The sequence below is a fragment of the Saimiri boliviensis genome, chromosome 17, assembly GCF_048565385.1.
Source record: "Saimiri boliviensis isolate mSaiBol1 chromosome 17, mSaiBol1.pri, whole genome shotgun sequence".
In the NCBI taxonomy this organism is placed as follows: Eukaryota; Metazoa; Chordata; class Mammalia; order Primates; family Cebidae; genus Saimiri; species Saimiri boliviensis.
The window spans coordinates 68,668,401-68,690,166 of record NC_133465.1 but is presented as its reverse complement, the minus strand read 5'-3'; the positions used below and the strand labels follow the sequence as shown (position 1 = coordinate 68,690,166).

The 21,766-nt window shown below is 59.2% G+C and overlaps 1 protein-coding gene across 5 annotated transcripts in view; it reads left to right on the top strand.

The window, feature by feature from the left end:
- Positions 1 to 295: 295 nt before the first annotated feature.
- RBFOX3 (RNA binding fox-1 homolog 3) overlaps positions 296 to 21,766 on the top strand; it is a 93,085-nt gene continuing 71,614 nt past the window's right edge. For all 5 annotated transcript variants that reach the window (XM_074389026.1, XM_074389028.1, XM_074389025.1 and 2 more), the window contains exon 1: positions 296 to 646. In XM_074389026.1, coding sequence (XP_074245127.1) covers positions 542 to 646 — 105 coding nt within the window. In that variant the 5' untranslated portion in view covers positions 296 to 541. The remainder of the gene's footprint in view (positions 647 to 21,766) is intronic.

Sequence of the window (21,766 nt, the reverse complement as noted above, 5' to 3'; positions counted from 1 at the left end):
CCCGAGCGTGGGAGGGCGGAAGGGCGGGCTGCCCCGGCGCCGGCGGGCGAGGGGTTAAGTGTGGGATCAGCTGTTGTGCCGTCGCTCCGGATTCTCTTCCCTCCGCGCGGGGCTCCGTTTGATGTTGGAGTACGCCAGGGACTCCCCCTCCCACCGCTACACACGCGCGCACACGCGCGCACTCACACACGCACACGCACCACTCTTTGCAGACAGGGCTCCGGAGGCTCCAAAGTGACTGACTCCCGCTCTCGCCCGCTCGCCCGATCTCTCGCGCACAGACTGTCTCTGGCCGTATTCTCGCGCGCGCTCTCTTCAGCCTCCCCGCCCGGGTAGGGGGAGCACCCGGCAGAGGCGCGCCGCTCTCCTTTCGATGCCTCCCTCTTAAAGAGCGCCACGAGGGGGAGGGGAGGCCCGGAGGAAGAAGAGGAGGAGGAGGAGGAGACCGGGAGGGCGCCCGGGAGGCAGGGCGCGCGCACACTCCGAGGGACGCAGCGAGCGCAGAGCCTCCTCCGGCCGCCGGGCGCCCCCCTGCCGCCCCATGCTGTGCTCCATGGCGAACTCCGGCTGCCTCCTGCTGTCCCACTCCGGCAGCATGCTCCCGCACTCCGTGCCCTGCCCACCCGCCTTCCTCTACCTCCAACAGGTAAGCGGCCCCCGGCCCCCCGGCCCGCGGCCCTGCGCACGTGCGCCCCGCGCTGCTGCCCACGCCCCGCACTTGGCCGCCTCCGCGCCGCCGCCGCCGCCGCCGCCGGTGGCCCCCGCTGCGCTCCCCGCGTCATGGCGCCTGGGCTGGGGTAGGGGGAACTGCGCCCCTGCGCGGGGGCGCCCGGGGCGCTTGCAGCACGGGGCTGGGGGGCTGGAGTTTGGGGCGTCGCTCGCAACTTTTCCGAAGGCGCGGGAGGGGGCGGCGGGCGGAGTCTCCGGGGAAGCCCGAGGGGAGGGGGCGGGGGTTCTCGGCGCCCAGGTCACTTTGGGGAACTTCGCGCCGGGCCGCTGGGGACTCGGGGGCGGGGAGCCGGGCATCCTCCCCGGCACCGTCGGGAAAGCCGGGGGGCCGCGCGGAGGCGGCGGTGGAGGCGCCGAGCTCTGCTGCAGCGCAGACCGCGCGCCGGGCCTCCGGGGAGGCGGGCCACCCGCCAGGCGAGGGAGGCCCCACGAGCTCTGGCCGGGGAGGGGGCTGGGGCCAGACTTTTGCAGGCTTGGGGGCTGCGAGGGTAGCTCCGGTTGGCGAGTTGGGGATGGGTGGGGGCAGGAAAGTCTGCGACTGTGAGCCCCCACATCCCCAGGGCGCCCCATGGGGAGGTGCGCACAGCACATCAGCAGCCGCCTGCCTGCCGGGCCGGCCGGGGCATGAGGGGAGGGGGAAGGGGTCCTCTCTGCCATCCAATGCGGAATTAGTGCAGTCCCAGGCCTGCACTGGGGACAGAGGGGGACTCCCTCGTCTCCCCCAGGCCCCTTGGCCTCTGTGGGCCGCGGTTCCTGGCGCCAGCCTGGCCTAGGCTTTAGTACCCTGGCTTCACCCACCCTGGCTGCCCACACCTCTGGGCCTGCCCCTCCCTCCCAGCGCTGTGGCGTCTGCCTTCTTTTCTGTTCCCACTCTCACCCTCTGCTTGGGCCTGCAGGGGTGGGGGCGGCTGCTGGAGGAGCCTGGTGGGATTGTGAGCGCTTCAGGCTGCATCCTGGGGCCTGCCGGGCCCAGTGGGAGGGCTTCCGTAGGCCCCGTTCTGCAGCCTGTGTTGGGCTTGGTGACTGGAGGGAAAGGGCATAGGGTGCCCACCCCAAGGAAGCTGGCCAGGCCAGGCCGAGAGTCCACATGGAGAGGTCTCCCCACCCCCGCCTCCATGCACACGTTGAAGGGTTGAAGGAGGAATGGAGAAGAGAGAGAGAGTGTGTGTGTGTGTGTGTGTGTGTGTGTGTGTGTGTGTGTGTGTGTGTGTGTTGGAGACAATGAGCGACTCCAGGGGTCTGGGCCTTTGGGTGATGGGTTCTTACCTGTTTGTTCGCTTTGGGCCCTCCACGGTGCTACAGATGGTGGTTTAGGAGGAGCAATGGACAGGGAACGCAAAGATGAGGCCTTCTGAGCTGGCCCAGGGCATCTAGCCCATGCAAGGGCCCATGCATTAGGGACTGCCAAACACAGCAACTGCAGAGGGCAGGGGACTATTGCAGGAGCAGAGGCTGGTGCGGGAGCGGAAGGTGGCTGGCAGTGGCCCACAGCCCAGGGCCCTCGGCCTCGGCGTCACCTTCCCAGGACCACCTGTGACATCTGGGGACCCCTGGACACAGCCCAGGAGCCACCAGGGAACCCCCAGACTCATAGACAGGAAGTTGTCCAAGCCCAGGCCACGACCATCACCCCGAATTCCCAGCTGACACTGAATCACGGGGAGTCAGGATAGGCCTCCCAGGTCGGGTCCCCAGCCCCTTGCGGCTTTCCAGGAGCACAGAACTGACTCGGGAATCTCTGGGGTGCCCAGGTGAGGTTACTGGGGCAGACCACACTCCCAGTAGCTAGGATCTGCCCTGCACCCAGCCAGGCGCAGCAGGAGTGTCCCAGGCAGCAGGAAGTGCAGCTCTGGGTTCTGCAGGTCGAGTTGGGTTCAGGGTAGAAGTCCTGGACTGGAGACCAATCCATTGGCTTACTGATTCTGTTGTCTTAGTGACTTCACCACTCTGAACCTCAGCGTCTTCCTTGGATGGCATAGAGTCCTCACAGGCTGAATGTGAGGGCAGAGTTAAAATGAAGTAGAGGCAAGCCTTCGAAAACGGCAGCCACACATTTGGTGCCGTCTTGATGGAGCTGGACCAGTGCTCATAGTTGGGGTGAGTCCACCAATGTGACCCATGAGGAAGACACCCCGATTTCTCCAGTGCTAAGTGCATGCATCTCTGACTTGTGGCATTCAGAGCTTTCTGTAGGGCCAGTGGGAAGGCCAAAGGATCTCCAAGGAGCTGTAGCCATCCCAAATTGTCCCCGGGAAAGCCGTCGCCTGCCGCTGCACCGGGCTTTGAACCACTCACTCTCCTTCCCTCCCCCGCTGCTGTTCTGCTGGGGTGGATGGCCGTGTGTCTCAGTGGGCTTCAGAAAGGTCTAGAATGCAGCCATTTCCTGGCCGTTCGTGGGTGTGTGTTTTTACGGGAGCACACACAGCTGGGGCAGTCCAGGGCCGTTAGAAGACAAATTCAGTTTGGGACCCCGCTTATCCCAAACCACCTTTGGAAGAGCCAGAGCCTGCAGCAGCCTCTGGAGGTAGCGGCCGCAAGAGGAAGGGGCTGGGGCTGCACCCGCCCAGGCCTCCAGAAATGAGAGCTGGCGGTGCTCCAGCCTCCCAGGTGGGGGCTGCAGGTCCTCTGCGTGAGTGAGTGTTGGCGCCATATGTAGGCTGTATATTCAGTCTCAACAGCACATTTGATAACAAGAGCGGGAGCAAAAGACGTGAAATCAAGCAAGACAGGAGACGTAGTTTGAGGCGCATTAAGATGCAGCATTTAAACAGGCACGCTTTCTAAGCCTATAGTCTTTCAAACTGGAAATTACCAACTAAAACCTCACCCAGCGGAATTCTGATCTGTTGAAGCATTAGTCTTTTCCTGCTGCCTGGGGTGGGACCCCAGGTAGGCTGGGGATGGGGCGTGTCCCTCTGGAGACACCACAGTTCTGTGGTTTATCAGAGGTACTTCTTGTTGGACCCTCTGTCTTCTCAGCCCCTCTCCCGGGGCGGCAGTGGTGATACTGCTGAGTTCTGACCCCCCAGGATGACTTTGGGTTCATCTGACACCAGAACTCCAGCTGCGCTTTGGGCTCTGGCATTTGTTGAGAGCTCATGAGGGGTGATCCTGGGCCATACCCACTCACGCCCTGTGAGGCTTTCCTGGCCACTCAGCCCACCTCCAGGAGCCCCACTCAGGGCCAGCCTAGCTCCCTGCAGGGTGCCACGGTCCCCCACACCTGACCCGTCCTGGGAACCCTAAAGCTTTGTTGCTGCTGCACTGTGACCAGTGAGGAGGGGTGGGGCTGATACTGGTCACCTTTCAGGGCAAGAAGGAACTTATCTGAAAATCGAGACTATCAGCAGGGCACCCTGGGAGGCCCAGCCTGGGCCTCCGGTGGAGCAAGTTTTAGAGGATAGGAGAAAAAAAAAACCCAAGCTCGAAAAAATTGGATTTTGTCACGGTAATTACTTTATTATTAAACTGCAGTGTCCTATAAAAGAGAATCTTATTCCATCCGATGGCAAGCCGGGAAATGGCTCTGGGGGAGAGGGCTGTGAGGGTCTTAACGTACTGTAAGGGGAGGAGAGGGGGCTGGCCGGGGGAGAGGGGCCAGCCCTGAGAAGACCCAGAGGCCTCCTGGAGGGCGCGTCGTGAATTCTGTTGCATTCGCTCTCGGTCTGTGCTCAATCAAGGTGAAATCACAGATAGCCTCCCTCGCCGAGGTGAGCCTCACCAGGCACCAGAAGCTTCCGTGGAGGATGCGGCGTTTCCGCGCAGCGTCACGGTGCCCGGCCGTGGCGTCTTGGACTTGCTGATAGCAGGGCACCTTCCCTCCGGTTGTGGAACCCGAAGGCTCCACCGAGGGGCCCGGGGATTCTGGGGTCTGTTTTGAGATTCATTAGGAGGCACTGTTCTTGTTAATAACCATTCTGTCTTCCCTCTAAGGTGGCGAGGCTGCTAATCGCAGGCATTTTTAATCAGGATTAATTACTGTGGCAGACGCAGCGCCGCCCCTTGCACCTTGCGTTCTGTCTCTGTTCCCTGGGCTGTTGGCGCGTCCCCTGTGGACTTGGTGGGATTCCAGGAACCCCGTCTGAGACATGCTGGCTTACGGGTCAGCATGGGTGGCTAGAGAGTTAGCCCACCACTGGCTGGCGCAGGGAGGAGGGCACGGCACTGCCCTCCTCATGTACCCCTGGCATCTTCAGCATCCACTGCTGTCCGGGTCTGGGGTGCTGGCTGCAGCCACATCTGAAACATTGTCCTGTTAACAGGAGAAATTTAACCAGACAAGTAGTTAAGCTCAGGTGAGGTTTATTCTGAAGGAACTCACGAAACAGGCCTGGGTCCTCACTCCCTGGGAAAGATTAGGGGAAAAGGTTAGCGCTTGGCCCTTTCGTGGAGCCTCGAGTCTATGCAGGTGAAACCTCTTGACCCTGATGTCATTTGGTTACTGAAGTATCTCAGTTCCATTGGTGGGTTCTTCCTCTGGCAGCTGAAGTGTGTTTTGGAATCTGCTGAGAGTGTGGACGTGCACATTTTCTATTGGAGAAACTGAGGCACAGGGAGGTTAGGTGACATACTGACTCGGGAAGCTGCTGAGAAGCAGAACCTGGATTCCAGTCCAGGCAGCAGGTTCCAGAACTGGGGCTCGAGTCCACGTCGCTTTCTCCTGAACAGCGAAGATTCGGGACGTTCTGGTCCCTTTCCAACCGCTTTTGCTGGCCATGTGCAGAAGAAAGCATGCATTATCTGGAGGCTTCTTGTGGCTTAAGCTCTTTCTCAGCTTTCCTGCAGGTCTTTAGCCTGATCTCCCCTGAACCCTGACACCCAGCGACGTTTAGGAGATTCCTTTGGGTTCGGGAAAATGGAAGGGTCGTGTCTCGGAATCCTCCATATGGTGTCTTGTTCCATGGGGTGAGTGGGTTTCTCTGAGCAGGGAGTTCTGGCTGGATGGTGAACGTGGCTGGGGGAAGGAGCAAGTAGGATCTGGGCATTGATGGCCAAGGAGAAGGCTCCAGCCCCTGGCACAGATGGAAGTTGCTTGGAGGAAGAGTGGCAGGTCACTCAGTGCTGAGACCCAGAGAAGCACGTGCACTGTGTGGGGCCAGCAGCCCTGGACCTCCGACTTCCCTGTGAGTCGTCTGCCCAGAGACCGGGGCTCCTCCCAGTGTGGACAGATGTGTATATCTCAAGGTCTAGAGAGGGCAGGGGCCAGGGATGGTCCAGGCGATGGGGAGCAGCTCACTCTGCCTCTCACGGGGTGGTAGGATTTTTCAGTTCCATTAAAGAGGCTACAAAGCCTCATCTTGATGGCTAAGCATACTGAGGTTTGGATCATGCTCCAGTTCCCAGGAATCACTAGTAAAATGTTCACTCCGCGAACGTATCCCCCACCCCTGCCCAGGGAGGGTCTAGGAACTGGGTCCACCTGCACCCAGGCTCTGGGGTGAAAATGGAGAGAATGCCCTTTCCCACCTGTCCCACCTGAGGACCCTGGCTTGGTGGGCAGCATGGGCAGTGCCAGTGTGCCCCTGGCTGTCTAGCTGGTATGGGCCGCAGGAGCAGGTTCAGCTCGAGGCGGGGGGAGGGGGGTAAGCTGACGGCCGTTGAGCATGCTGGGAGGTGACCAGAGGGCAGGGAGGAACGCTACGGCCACACAATGAATGTGCCTTTGCATCTCCTCTCCACCCTGGCACAGCGGGGTGTCTGCTGCCCGCCAGATCTGCGGGGCAGACGCTGAGCCACACAACTTGGGAAGCACAAACGGCTGCTGTCCTTGGAGGAGGTGGAGGCCCAGATAGCCCAGCCCATGTGCCCTTCTGTCTCCTGTCCTCTGGTCCTGGGGACACAACCTAGAGGTGGCTTAAAGCAGAATATCAGGTTCCGAAGGTGGGGAGAGGGCGGGGGTGAGAGGAGGCGGCCATCGGTGGCCTTGGGCCAGCTCTGGGGAGGTGCCCGCAACCCCTGGCACCCAGCTCAACCCAGGCTAGGCCATGTGGCACCTGGACCAGGACAGGCAGTCCCATGGGCAGGCGTCCAGAGGGAGGTTCGGAGCACCTGGCGGTGTGGGACCCAGGGGGCATGGTGGGGTCGGCGGGGATGGGGAGAGGCTAGTAGATTCCGACCCGGCTGGGGCAGCAGCTGGACATCTGCGAAGGAGCTCTCGGGTCACCGTCTGTCTCTCCTCTGGGCTTCCTTCTCTGGAGCACCTGTCTGAAGCTTCCTAACTGGTCTTAATCATTTTTCTTCTTCCTTCATGATCAGTTGTGGCCCCTAGAATGTTCCATGCTTTTCATCTTCTCCCTCTTTGCCGCCGCCTTCCTTCTCTGCGTAATTTCTCTGCTCTCTGCCACAGTCATTTTCCTCTCTGCTTCTCTCCTTCAGGGAGAACCACCCCTCCTTCCTCCCAGGAGACTCTAGCCCCTCTTTGTCCTCCAGGTTCTAACTGGGCCCCTGGGCAGCCCCCTCCAGCCACCCCACGTGCCCAGTGGTGACTTGGCTTTGTCGGGGGCTGTGCGGATCTTACAAATCGTGTTACTCAAGACCACAGCACTGACTCCGACTTCCTGTGTGACCAGCACAGCTGGACATGGTCTTTGGTTTTACCGTCCCTCCCGGCAGCGAGCTCAGCCCTGGCAGGAGAACCCAGTGGGGGCCAGGGGCTTGGGCCTGGGCAGGAAGCCTGGGGCTGCTCTGCTGAGCTGCTGGGCTCATGTCATGGGCCCTGCTTTGGCGGTACTGGTGCCAGCGGGTCCAGTCCAAGCGTGGCCAGTGGGTCCCCTACCAGCTGCAACAGAAATGGGCCGACAGCAATGGAAGGGCGTTGGAGCAAGTCTTGTCTCTGCTGGGCCCAGACCTCTGGGGGGCAGGCAGGGTCTTTGTACCCAAGGACGGTGCCTTCACCCTGGGATCCCAGCACGGCTCAGGGAATCCACAGGCGAGGAGAAGGAAAGAAGTGGGGTGACCACCACCAGAGGCCAGCCTCCCGCCGGGTCCTCCTGGTGCTGCTGTTTGGACCAGGCACTGCGGTAGGCCCTGCGTTTAGAGTCGGGAGGAAACGACCCTGTCCGGCCCTTTTTGGGGTTCACAGACACAATTCAGCCACAGAATTGGTCCCTGGGGCGACAGGCACATCTCTGCAGCCCTGGCTGTGCGGGTGTGTCCAGAGCCCCCAGGAGGTCAGAGGGAGTGGGGACCCACCAGCCGGGGCATCTGTGTCCGGGGCTCTCAGGCAGGGTATCACATCTTCTCCCCAGCCTTCAGCCCGGCCTCTTCACCACCCTCAGAGGCGCCACCCCAGGAGCAGGCAGCTGGGCGTGCCCAGTGTCTGAGTCTTGGTGAGTCAGCTTGGAGCATCTGACCCTGGGGAGTTCGTCCGGGGAGCACTGGGGAGCCAGGGCAGCCGGGCAGGAGAGGGTGGTCCCGGCGGCGTGTCTGCCAGGCCTGGAGACAGGAAGGAGCCTGCGTCCTCGCACGCCAGCAGGAGAGGACCCCAGTCACCCCAAGATCAGCCAGTGCCCGCACCAGGAGATCCTGGGAGAGTCACTCCTTGGAAGTGGTCATAGGTCTGTGTCCATCTGAAGCCATTATGACAGGGACTCCAAAAGCGGGGATGGATGGGGCAGGCTGCTGTCCTGGGCCCTTTCAGTGACCAGTCTGGTGGCCTAGAGTGAGCTCCCGGGGGTCCCTGGAGCCTCGGTTTTCTTATCTGGAAGAGCGAGGATGCCAGTGGGTAAATGGCAGGTGCTCAGGGCGAGGGACCTCACGCTGCCCACGCGCCGTTCAGCCCTGTGTCAGACCCCTGTGCGTCCCCCTGCCCTGGCGGAGTTATGCGGGTGGGGAAAGGAGATAGGGTGTGTTTAAAGAGGCAGGTAGACTCACCAGGTGTGAAGGAAGAGGGAAGAGTGGGCAGGGGCATGCCTAGGGGGGCTCGGGGGCCTGGAAGAGGGGCAGAGGAGGCTCTGAGCTGAGGCCTGCAAGCAGAGGGAGGAGGAACCGGTCCAGGCAGAGGCCGCTTCGGATGAAGGTGCATTTTGCTGGGTTCATGGTGACACCCTGTGAGGGGAAGCTCAGCTCTGCTGGGCCCAGGTCGCCTGCTCCTAGGCCTCAGTCTCACTTAGACAGACGTCACCTGCTCCTCACTGTGCCGGGCCCCATCCTGAGGAGGGCAAGTGTGTGTGCATCTGAGTGGTTGTGCATTGTGTCAGCGTGTGTGTGCGAGTGACTGCGTTGTGTGCATGTGTCTGTGTGTGTGTGTGTGTGTGTGAGCATGTGAGTGTGCCTTGTGGATGTGTCAGTGTGTGTGAGTGCCTGCATTGTGGATGTGTCACCGTGAGTGCATGTGAGCGTGCATTGTGTGTCAGTGTGTGACTGCATTGTGTGTGCGTCTTTGTGTGAGTGACCACTGTGTGTGTGTGTGGTGTGTGTCAGTGCATGTGAGTGTGCATTGTGGACGTATGTCTGTGTGAGTGCATTGTGTGCATGAGGCATGTGTGCATGTGCATGTGAGTGTGCATTGTGGATGTGTCAGTGTGCGAGTGTCAGTGCACGTGAGCACATTGTGGATGTGTGTCTGCATGTGTGTGTGAGTGCATTGTGTACGTGTGACGTATACATGTGCATGTGAGTGCACGTTGTGGGTGTGTGTGTGAGTGCATGTGAGTGCACGTGGACATGTGTCACTGTGTGCATGAGTGCATGTGAGTGCATTGTGTGCGTGTGACATGTGTACATGTGCATGTGTGTGCATTGTAGACGTGTGTCAGTGTGTGTGTGAGTGCATGTGAGTGCACATTGTGGAGTGTGTCAGTGTGTGCTTGAGTGTGTGTGAGTGTATTGTGTATGTGTGACGTGTACATGTGCATGTGAGTGCGTTGTGGGCATGTGTCAGTGTGTGTGTCTGAGTGCACGTGAGTGCACATTGTGGACGTGTGTCAGTGTGTGCATGTGAGTGTATTGTGTGCGTGTGACGTGTACATGTGCATGTGAGTGCACATTGGACGTGTGTCAGTGTGTGTGTGAGTGCATGGGAGTGCACGTTGACGTGTGTCAGTGTGTGTGAGGGCATTGTGTGTGTGGCGTGTGAGTACATGTGAGTGTGCGTTGTGTGCATGTGTGGGGGGCACTGACCATAGGGCAAGACAGAGGGCACTTCATCCCTGCCCCGGGGCACCTTCTACCAGGTGTTTGCACGCTGTTGGTTTCCCTGGTCCCCACCACCATGCCAGGGAAGAGGCCCTGTTCTCCCCATTCAGGGCCAAACGCGCTCTGTTTTCCTCTGTGTCTCCCGGTGTAGCTGAGCGGATGGGACTTGGAAGGAACTAGACCAGCCCATCCAGGGGAACCAAAAGGAAACACGATCTGGTAACCCCAGGGCCAAGGGTAACAAAGATGTCGCTGACACCCCCTCCCACCCCCAGCAGGCTCTGCTTCAGCACGTGGCACATGCCAAGCTCTGTACTGAGCGCGGGGAGAGGGTCTCAGGGTGGTCCATGGAGAGTCCGTCCCATCCTGATAGCTGGATGTTGTAGACAATGAAGCCATCTCCAGCTGCACAGCGAGGTGGTGGGGGAAGGCCTGGGGTGAAATCAGGAAAATCTGAGACCCAGCGGTGGCTCCAGCTCACTGCTGTCCTCCCAGGCCCCCTGCCCTATCACCCAGTGAGCAGACGGGATGGGGTCAGGGCCACCCAGACCTGCTGCACGTCCAATGTCATGCTGTCGCTGCCAAGCCACCGTGCGTTTTCGGAAGGTTGATGGGAAGATCAGCTAAGAGCGTCGGGGGCATTTAACTGGGATCTTAGCTGACCATCTTCAAAGTCTGCAGGTGGGCGCCTTAGAGAGAATAGACCCTTCCCACCAGGCAGCCCAGGGCTGGCAGGACCAGAGAGTGGGATGGCAGTGGGAAGGAGGCCTTGAAGGACGTCTCCAGGGCTAATGCTTTTAGCATCGGCTGTCTCGTGAGGTAGTGAGTTCCCCGTCACCAGAGGAATTCAGCAGAGACTGGCTGGCTCTCGGAGAGGCTCCAAAGCAACGCTGTCCAGCAGAAATCACAGTGCTTGCCACAGGAAAATTTGCATTTTCTAGTAGCCATTTTTATTTTTATTTTTATTTTTATTTTTATTTATTTCTTTTTTTTGAGATGGAGTTTCGCTCTTGTTCCCCAGGCTGGAGTGCAATGGCGCGATCTCAGCTCACCGCAACCTCCGCCTCCTGGGTTCAGGCAATTCTCCTGCCTCAGCCTCCTGAGTAGCTGGGATTACAGGCACGCGCCACCACACCCAGCTAATTTTTTTTTTGTATTTTAGTAGAGACGGGGTTTCACCATGTTGACCAGGATGGTCTCGATCTCTTGACCTCGTGATCCACCCGCCTCGGCCTCCCAAAGTGCTGGGATTACAGGCTTGAGCCACCGCGCCCGGCCGTAGCCATTTTTATTGATTTTTGAGACAGAATCTCACACTGTCGTCCAGGCTGGACTATAGTGGCGCGATCTCGGCTCACTGCAGCCTCCGCCTCCTGGGTTCAAACGATTCTCGTGCCTCAACCTCCCTAGTAGCTGGGATTACATGCGAGCGCCACCACGCCTGGCTAATTTTTTGTATTTGTAGTGGAGATGGGTTTTCACCATGTTGACCAGGCTGGCCGAACTTCTGACCTCAGGTGATCCGCCCGCCTTGGCCTCCCAAAGGGCCGGGATTACAAGCCTGAGCCACCATGCCCGTCTAGTAGCCGTTTTTAAAAAGTAAAAAGAAACTGGTGAGATGAATTTCGATCATACATTGTGTCTAACCCAGCATACCTCGAATCTTATCCCCCAGAATAATCAGGGTGAGATAAACTGTTAGAGATGGTTCACGTTCTTGTGTCTGTACTGTCTTTGAAATTGGGTGAGGATTTTACACCAACAGAGCACTTCTGTTCAGATGAGCCACATTTCCAGTACCCGTAGCCACGAGGGTCTCAAGGTTTAATGTGCTGGCAGATCTAGAGCATTTGTTTCTGTTGGACACAGCAACTCTGGGGCCTCGATACGCCGTCTGGCCGTGTAGTAAGGAGAGCCAGCTAGAAGCGTAGACCCTCTGGCTCCCCATCCCCTTGGAATTGGCACCAGATGGAGGCCCAGGGAGTCCCACTGCCCTGGAGCATGGGGAGCACCAGGGGTACGTGGACGGGGTGGCCTCGAAGAAACCCCCATGGCCACAGGCCTGAGACCAGACTCAGGCTGGTCCCCTCCCGGCTCCTGCACTAGGCGACAACTGGCTGTGTCTGTGGCGAAGTCTTCCCCTGCTTGTGGCAAAGTGGGCAGAATCAGAGTTAACATAGTGATGGTTTTCATGAAGATAAAGATGGTCACGTTTTGTGTTGAAGTGCCCATTTTTGTGATGTCATAGTGATACCCACTGTTCATGTTTTAAAACGTCCTTATCTGGTAATATAAAAAGCTGACAATTCTTTTTTTCTTTCTTTCTTTTTTTTTTTTTTCTTTTTTTTGAGACAGACTTTCGCTCTGTCGCCCAGGCTGGAGTACCGTGGCATAGTGTGGGCTCACTGCAGCCTCCACCCCCGACTTCAGGCGATTCTCATGCCTCAGCCTCCCAAGTAGCTGGGATTACAGGCGTGCGCCACCACCCCTGACTAATTCTTGTATTTTTCGTAGAAACGGGATTGCGCCATATTGGCCAGGCTGGCCTCGAACCCCTGACCTCAGGTGATCTGCCCACCTTGGCCTCCCAAAGTGCTGCAATGACAGGCATGAGCCACCGTGCCCAGCCAAAGTTTGGCAGTTCTAATGGATCCTCCTCGTCCTCCACTCTTTTTGAATTGAGTGCTGGGTGTGGTGGCCCACACCAGTAATCCTGGCAATTTGGGAGGTTGAGATGGGAGGATCACTTGAGCCCAAGAGTTTGAAACCAGCCTGGGCAACATGGCAAGACCTTCTGTTTGTTTTTTTTTTTTAATTTATATTTAAAAAATAATTAAATGTTAGTAATTAGTGCAATTCAAAAGTCTGGAGACCAGGGAGCTAGCGCAGGGGTCTGTGGAACAAATCTGTCCCCATGTGGTTTTTTTAAAGTTTTATTGGCGCACAGCCATGCTCATTTGTTTTGGTGGTGTCTGTGGCAGCTTTTGCCAGGCGCCAGCAGAACTGAGCTGTGGCAGCAGGAACCATATGGCCAGCAAAGCTCTAAATATTTGCTCTCTGGCCCTCTGTAGAAAATGTTAGCCAATCCCTGGCCTACGGCAGCCCAGGCCACAGACGTCAGGGTAACGGAGCCACGGGTGATGTGAAGTGTTCTAATAGCTGCATCTACGAAAGTAGAAGGAAACATGAAATTCGTGTTAATGATGTGTTTTTTGTCACCCAGTCCAAACTGTTTTCGTTGCAACATTTAATCAATATCCACGTGATCGAGATAGTTGGCATTCTCTTTTCATGCTGAATCTCCGATATCCACTGTGTAAGTTTCACCCATCTGAAGTGTTCTACGGCCACGTGGAGCCAGTGGTTGCTGAGGTGGACAGCTCAGGTCTAGAAGGAGTAAGGCTTATTTCCACCAGAGACCTAGGCAGGTGTCTCAGGAGTTGGGGGTCCGTCTTCCATGTTTAAGGTCCAGACCTGTGGCGGTGATCTGGGAACAGGGCCATTCACACAGAGGCAGCAGTTTACATGGAAAGATAAGGGTTGAGTGGGTTCACAGGGGTTCCCAGAGTGCCTGGTACCGGGATTCAAGGGAGTGAGTGTTTCAAGCTCTAGGCTAAGAGATTCTGACTTTTTCCCTTAGGTGATAGGGAGCCACAGAAGGTCTTTGAGCAGAGAGCGCCAGGATCAGATCCACAAGTCAGGAAAGTTCATCTGGGATGGAAAAGGAGGGGCCAGAAAGCTACAGACCCAGGTCGGCAGCAGGGACAGCGGGGGTGGACGGGGGGCATTAGCCGGAGAGGTATAACCGGGAGATCTGATGGGGCAGACCATGGAGGAGGGGGGGTCCCTGTGGAACCAGTGGTTTCTGGCTTGAGGAGGGTGCAGACACATGGGGGATGGGATGCTCGGGCCTGCACTGACCAGGCCTCACACCTCAGCCCTCAGGAGCCCCCAGGCCCTGGCGCCCTAGTGGAGAAAAGATCTTCCCTCCCCTGGCCCTGGAGCCCGCCCTCAGGCTCCAGGCTGCGCTGCAGGCCCCTGGCAGGGGGCCCTCAGATCCAGCTCCTTCCGCTGACCTCCCCTCTGGCCCATTTGGCTGGACTGGAGCCGGTACCCCAGCCGGCTGTGAACCCCTGGCCCTCCTGGAAACTCGACACCGTTAACCTGCTGTTCTCCAAGGCCACTGCTGCAGCAGAGGCAGCCCTTCCGGCCCTGCCATTCCTCTCCTTCCTTCCGTCTTTCCTCCTCCCTCGCTTCGTTCCTTCCCTGCCTTCCATCCGCCCTTCCTCCGTCTTATTTCGTCTCTCCTTTCTTCCTCCCTCCCTCGCCTCTTCTTCCTTCTCTCTTTCCTGCCCTTCCCTCTTTTGCCTCCTTTTTTCTTCCTCTTTCACACTCTCTCTTCTCCTTCCTTCTTTCTCTTTTTCCTTCCTCTCTTCACTTCCTGTCCTTTTAATAATTTGTATCTGGGGGCTTTACACGTCATAAAGGGACCCTCACGAACGGTGCAGTTCCGTGGTTTTCAGTATATTCTCGGCGTTGCGCAGACATCATCACTTCTAGTTCCTGAATGTTTTCAGCATCTTAAGAAGCCCCATGCTCGGTGGCAGCCACCTCCCGTTCTCCCCGCCCACCTCTGTGGATTTGCCGTTTGTGGCTGCTTCATGCCGTGGGACCACACCAGGTGGGGCCGTCTGTGCTGCCTCCTGTTTCTCGAGGGTCCCGTGGCAGGAGGGCGTGGACTCTGCAGGAGGACTGGCAGCCCTGGGGGCGGCAGGCAGGGTCCTGGGGCCTGGGCAGGGGGTGATCTTATGTGCTTTTAGAGGGGCCTTGGGGGAGCAGTTTACCGGCCTGTCCTGCCCACACTGGGTGAAGGAACAGAGGAGGTGGAGGGGGACCCCTTCTCCGCACAGCCCAAGGGATGGTCCCACCCTTCCGCTATGTGGAATCCTCACTGCTACCCTAGCATCTGAGTTCAAGATGTCTGGGGGGTGTGGGAAAGAAAAACCCAGTCCCTCTGAGGAAACCCAGGTTACCAAGTGCCCTGGGCCCAGGCAGCGGTGGGCACCCCACCTCGTGTCTGAATCAGGCTGGAGTGCTGCCTCTGTCCCTCCTACAGGCCCAGCTCCTCCGAGGCTCACGGCCCCAAGGAGAAAATGACACTGGGATTCACACGGTCCCCACGGATCAGCCCTATGGAGCTGGGCTCTTTCCTGGGAGCTGAGCAGGGCTGGGGGTGAGGACACCTCCCAGCTGGCAGAGTCGGCGGGGGGAGCCACAGGACATGGGCAGCTGCGGGGTCAGCCCCCAAGGCCACAGGCCACTTCCGATCTCTCAAGCTGTGGCTCTGTGATGCCCGGTAAAGACCTTGCTGAGATAAGGTCATGAAACGCGTAGTCTATCTTGACTGCTTCTGTGTGGTCAGTTCACGGTTTGGACCCGTCCTCAGGCCAGTGCCACGCAGTTGTGCTGTTCGTGAGTTGGTGGCGGGGCATGTTTGAATTTAGGGCTGGAAGCGCACTTTGGAGGCACAGGCCGCAGATTCCCTGCCCAGCGCGGGCCTCACCAGCCTCCTCGGGGCGCAGCCGGCGTGGGGCTCAGGTGGCAGCTCAGTCAGCGCCCGGCGGTGCTGGACCTCCCCGAGCGCGGGGCGGGATGGCAGAACCCTAGCCAGCCCCACTGTCCCAGGACCCCATAAATAAAGCGCCAGCCACCCTCCCCACGACCCACCCCGGGAGCCAGAGGCCCCCACTGCCCCCCGCTCTGTGGTTGGTGGTGAAGGGAAGGGCTTTGACGTGGGGGGAGGCCCATCTTGGTCCTGCCCTCTCCTCGGAAATCCACGGAGCATTTGGAGGCTCTGTGCGGCCCCTGGGTGGGGCCTGGATGAACTCTGAGAGGACCAAGCACCCCAGAGAGGCAGCTCCAGGCCCCATGCTCTGGCTCCACAGTGCCCTGGACCCCAGCTAGGGCCAGGATTGAAGAGGTCCCAGGGCAGCTGATGGGGAGAATTGAGAGGGAGAAATCTAGACGGGGTGGCGGACTGCACGGGAACCACCAAGCCCCCTCCCTCTGGGGGAGCCAGGCAGAGCACGGCTGGGGCTGTGAGTGGGCCCAGGGTGAGGGAGAGACAGAGACAGGCTGGAGGGCCTGGTTCCCTCATCTGTGAAGGGGCTCCTCAACCCCGCCAAGCTTGTGGTGGCCAGGAAAGGACTCCATGACCCACGGGAGGCTGCTCGGGGACCATGCAGCCCCTCTACAGCCGAGGTCCCATGGACCTGCACCCCTCAAGTCAGGGTCTCCTTGTAGGGTGCTCGATAAACAGGACTGCAGAGCCTGCTAGAAACCCCAGAGGGAGGGAAGAAGGGGCCCCAGAGCCTGCTAGAGACCCTGGGAGAGAAGAAGGGAAGAGGGGCCGGCACCCCTGAGGCTGGCACTGTACCTGGCGTTGTAGCTGGGCTTGCTCCTGGCCATGTGCCTGGCACTGTCTCCAAGTCTCTGACTTGAGCCTCCAGCAGCCCCAGGATATGGTCGATCTTCCCATTTTACAGAAGGTAAGAACCGCAGCCCAGCGTGGCTGAGAAGGCTGCCCGTGGGAGCGCACCTGTGGTGGGGGTGGCGTGCGCCCCTCGCCGGGGTCTCGAGAGAGCTGGGTTCTCTGGATTTCCTCCTGGTCCCTTGTTTGAGGCTGTCTCTAGGCCCCCAGAGGCATGGCCACCCGTCTCTTCCCTTTCTTATTTTTTAACAGCTTTATCGAGGTGTCATTTGCATACTGTAAAACTCACTCTTTGGAAAAAATGTGCAATTCAGTGACTTTTAAGACATTCCCAGTTATGCGACCATCCCAAAAGCCAGCTTTCTGAATTTCCATCGCCCAAAAAGTTTCTTGGCCACTTCCCTTTGTTCATTTCTCCCAGTGAGCCCAAGCCCGGACCTGGCTTGGGATAGCCCTGGCAGGAGGGGTGGGTGGGCCCTGAGTGGCCCGAGGCTTCCCTCAGCCAGGGGGGTGGTGAGGGCAGAGGGTCTGCATCCTGACCTGCGTGCGGGGAGGGGGCTGGGCTCCTCCCCCAACCTCACCTTCCCTGAAGCTCTGCCCTCCCTCGGGACCCTTCCCGCATCTCCGCTCCCCGTAGGTGGCTCTGGACCCGCTTCCTTTGTGGCTCAGAGCTGAGCCTACTCAATTCTTTTGATCTTGGTTCAGACATCAGCCCCTCCGGCCATTCCCACTGCCGCGCGGCTTAGTCTTGGCTGCCTGAGTCGGAGCCCGGGGCGGCCACAGCTCCCAGCGGGCTCCCCACAGCTGCCCCGGCCTCATTTCCTGAGCACCCCCCCAGGCTCCCTTCCCACGGGAGGCTGCGCTGTGGGGTGCAGGAGGGAAAGGAGCCCCTCCCATGCTGGTGTGTGTGGGAGTCGCGTCCTCGTTTGTCTGGGGACAAGGTTTGCGCTCACCCTGCCCTGGGGGGAGCAGGAGGGGTGGGCGTGGGCCGAACCCACGTTTGTATCCATCTGTCATACCTGGTTCCAGTCACGACTCTGCCACACACCAGGTATAGACCTGTGCCACATCTCACTCCATCTCCCTGGGCCTCAGTTTCCCTGTGTGTAAACCCCAGGCCTGTGGGCACGTCCCTCCCCAGCCAGTGCGTGCAGGGCCCGCAGGGCCTTGGCTCAGTGTCCTCAGCAGCCCCACCGGCCCGTGCCACTGGCTTCCAGCCCTGCTGCAGGCAGAAGGCCACAGCCTCAAGGCACTTCGTGGCATCTGCTGCTGCCGTGCCCTCATTTGGGATGATCCGGGTAGGCACGGGACCCCCAAACCAGGATCAGTCCCTAATGGTCCTGTGACCTGGGCTAACTTCTGACAGGACCTGGGGGAGGGGCCTGTCCTGGACATGGACCCCAAGCCCTTGCGCGGGTCTGACGATCATCTCTGCGGCACCTGTGGAAGGAGGCAGGGACCCCGGTTGGTGAAGCCAGAATTTCTCCAGGGGGCCCCAGAACAGGGAAACGGGAGCACTGAGAATAGGATTTGAAAGTTTGTCCCGTCACCACCCCACCGCGGGATGGCTGGTGTGCAGGAATCGCGGTGTACACCTGCCAGCGCTGCCCGGGGGTCCCCACCACCTGTCCTCACGAGGGATGGGACCCCGCTGTGCCCTCCCAAGGCCTCCCCGGGCACCCCCTCCTCCCCAGGCCTTCCCAGCTCAGTCTAAAATGAGAACCAAAGGAAATGAGGAGCCGCCACTTCATTTGTGAGCTGCATTGTGTTGGGGGCTCTTAATTAGACCTAATTAGACTAATTAACTTTGAAATGAGAAACTCGGATTCGTTCCTCCTCCCTCCCTGTTTCTCTTGCTTTCTCTTCGCTCCCCTTTCTGAAGATGACACAGTGATGAATATTGGAATGGCTCACCGCAGCCTGGGAGGTGGACGCCAGCCCAGAGGGCTGCGCAGGAAGGCGCTGGAGGGCAGAGGACACGAGCCTGTGCCTCCCGCCTCCCCCCTCCCCGTGCCCGCCCCCCCCACCCTGCCCGTTAGGTGTGCCCGGCTGCCTTCCTTCAGGGGCCCATGTTGGAGGCTCCTTCCTCTTGCTCTAGAAAGATGAGGGTGTGGTCTGGTCTTGGCAGATGTCATTCTGAGGGTTCATTTTCTTCCCGGCACGAAGGCTGGAAAGATGAGGGAAATACTGGGTCCCTTGGGCGATGCTGGTGCAGGGAGAAGAGGGTTGAGGGAAGTTAAGGGTGAGCTCTTCCTGCCAGGGCCACGGTGTTTTCTGCAGCGCGGCTCTCGCTGGTTCTCCCAGCCTGCCGCCCATGCTCATGGGAAGACTGGCTTCTGGGAGCATCAGGACAGCCACCACCCAAGTGGCTCCCAGGAGGGCACCTGGACCCCCCGGCCTTTCCACTTGGGACCCCCGCTGCCCTCACCAAGCGGAGGGCTCGCCTCCACGCCTGCACTTTGGTTTTCTTGCTCTGCCGTGCTGTGGCCGCACCTGACACCGGGTCTCCCACCAGGGGCCACCGGCATCGTTTTCATTGGCAAAGTTGGCCATGCTCCAAGGCACCCAAAGTGTTTATTGGCAAAACTCCCCCCGAGACTGAAGGGTGAAGCCTCTCACACCCAGTAGGGACTCTCACCCGAGCTGTGGACTCCACAGCCAAGGACAGTGCAGCGCCTGCGTCTCGGGGGTCTTCAGGGTGAAGCAGAACTGCCCCAGAGCTCCGCACGGTGCCGCCCGCAGGAAGTCCTCAGCCGTCGGCTTCTCCCGGCTCCCCACGACGCCCTAACCTCAGGCTCCCGCAGAGCAGCTGCGCTTTTCTGCCTGGGCGCTGTGGCCACAGCCCCTGCCAAGTGGGGACCCTGGGGTGCAGCCATGTCCACGCCTCCTGGAGGCCTGGGGTCTCTGGGGTCTTCTTGGCCCATTCTTTCCCTTCCCCATCCCAAACCTTGAGCTTCCCTATCTCACCCTTTCCCGAACCCAGCTTCAGTGTTCACTTCCCCGCTGCCTCTGTCTGAGCCGTGGGGTGGAGGTGGGCCTGCCTGCAGGGGAAAGCAGGAAGCCGCTTCTGCTGATGTTCTAGAATGTGCTGCGTGGTCAGGCTGCAGGGCAGGGTGCACGGTCCACCCTCCCAGGCACCAGCCCCCACCCAAGTGGCCCTAGCCTGTTTGCGTGGCTCAGCGTAAGAGTTCAGGAGGCCTGGGCCGGGTGGGCTGCAGCAGACCTGTCTGGACACCATCAGACCCGGAGACACCCGCAACACCTGAGCAAGGAGGAGCTGAACGCGGGAGACCCGCTCTGCACCTGGCTGTCCTGGGTGTGGGGGAATGCTGGGGTCCCAGGTGCCCTAGGGAGCTGGGGCACCCCGCTGGCAAAGCTTCCGCGTTAGCCAGGAGGGCGGCAGGTGGGGTGTGGGCGGCATCTCTCCATGCCGTCCCCTCCCAGGCAGCTCTGCATCCGGTGCCAGGTGGCCAGGGTGAGGAAAGCACCAGGCTGGCCCGGGTGGCAGCATCCTTCCCGGTTCCCATCCTCCCCGTCGGCTCTGGGACTTCCCTGACTCTTTACGTGGCTAGGGTTTCTGGGGAGAATATTCTCCTGAATGACAGGATATGTGCAAACCAGAGGGGTCTAGGGCAGCATCAGGACACTCGGATGCCCCGGCCTCCCCGCTCTGCCCCTCCGCGGCCCCACCACAGCCTGGAGAGCCTCACTGGAGCCTCGTTTCTGGGATTTCTCAGTTCCCCCAAAGTCTTGGGGTCCACGCCTCCCCTCTTGACACCCTCAGAACACTGAGGCCTGGGCCCAGGAGGCCCCGGGGCTGCGGTTTTTCACGAGGTGGGACAGGAGCAGTCCCCTCCTCTGTGAGACCTGGTGTTCAGCCAAGTGTGCTGCCCGGCACCGTGGAGGGAGCTGGCCTGGGCCTGGCTGGGGTCCCCGGACCAGGTGCTCCCAGGTTGAGATGGGTCTACTCTTCACTTCCCTTTCAGAGTGGTCACGCCCTGGCTGGAAGCTGCTTTTCTACCCCAGCTTGGACCACTCCGTTTTGGGGTTGGCAGCGAGGTGGGCGCAATCTTGGTCCCGCTGTCACCCTCTCTCCCCCGGCCAGTTCTGGCGTGTCTTTGCTCAGGAGCTACGTGACACAGCCCTTGTTCTCCTCCGTGACTCTGTCCCTCCAGGTGGCACCGGAGGATGCTCTGAAAACGGTAGTTTGAGAACTGTTTGATCAGAAGACGTGCCACTGGATTTTCCATCCAGCACCTACTTCCCCAGGCCCTGAGCCGTCCAGTGCCCTCCCTGTTCTTCCAGACCTGCTCTCTTCACTGTCCCCATTTTCACCTGCCCAGGGAGACCCCCCCCCCCACCCACACCACCCGAGGGCTTTGTTAGCACAACTCAGTTCAAATGTCTGATTAGTCCTTAGGAGATCGAGGGGTCAATTTTCCACAGCTCCTTCCTCTCCATTTAACTAATTTAACTGCACGATTGTTACAAATTTCATTTTATTATAGCCCCGCTTCTCAGTCCAATTGAATTACTAAAATCTCATTTTCTCAGAAGTGCTGAATATGTAATTAGAGGAAAAATTATGCTCCAGCCTGCCTATTAGGATGGCTCCATGCATGTGCGCTGCATGTGACATGCGACAGCCACACTGACGTCCTCCGTGCGGTGGGCCTGGCTGGAGGCAGGCGAGAGGCGGGGCGGGGCACGGCACTCCTCAGGCTGGGCACAGCCTTGTCTGACGTCTCACCTTGCGGGGTGGGCCCCGCACCCCAGCCGGGTGAATGAGAACATGTGTGTACAGGCAGCCCCATGACTGCAAGAGGGGAAAACCACATTAACTCCCGATTACAAATTAAACAATATCTGTGGGCCGTTGTAATTAAAGGGAAATTCAATTCCCTTCTAATGCCCCATTATGTCTGGCTCTGCAAGGTAAAGCTGGGATTGTGCCACTAGTTTAATGGGACCGGAGGTTACAAAGGAGCGTGAGCATTACCCCGAGGTTTGTCCTCCTTCTTCTGGCTCCCAGTTCTCAGCAGGGGCAACTGGGGGAGGTTTGGTGAACTGTCTACTCCTGAATTTACCCCCATTCCTGTCCCCCAGAAGTCCTGCTGTGGCCTTGTCGTCTCCTTCGACTGTTGTGGGTTGATTGTGACAGGAGGCTCTCATCCCCGTAGAGTGTGGATGTGGCCAGGCACGGTGGCTCACGCCTGTAGTCCCATCACTTTGGGAGGCGGAGTTGGGCGGATCAGGAGGTCAGGAGTTCGAGACCAGCCTCACCAACATGGTGAAACCCCCTCTCTACTAAAACTATACAAGTTAGCTGGGCGTGGTGGCACGCACCTGTAATCCCAGCTACTCGGGCGGCTGAGGCAGGAGAATCGTTTGAACCCGAGAGCTGGAGGTTGC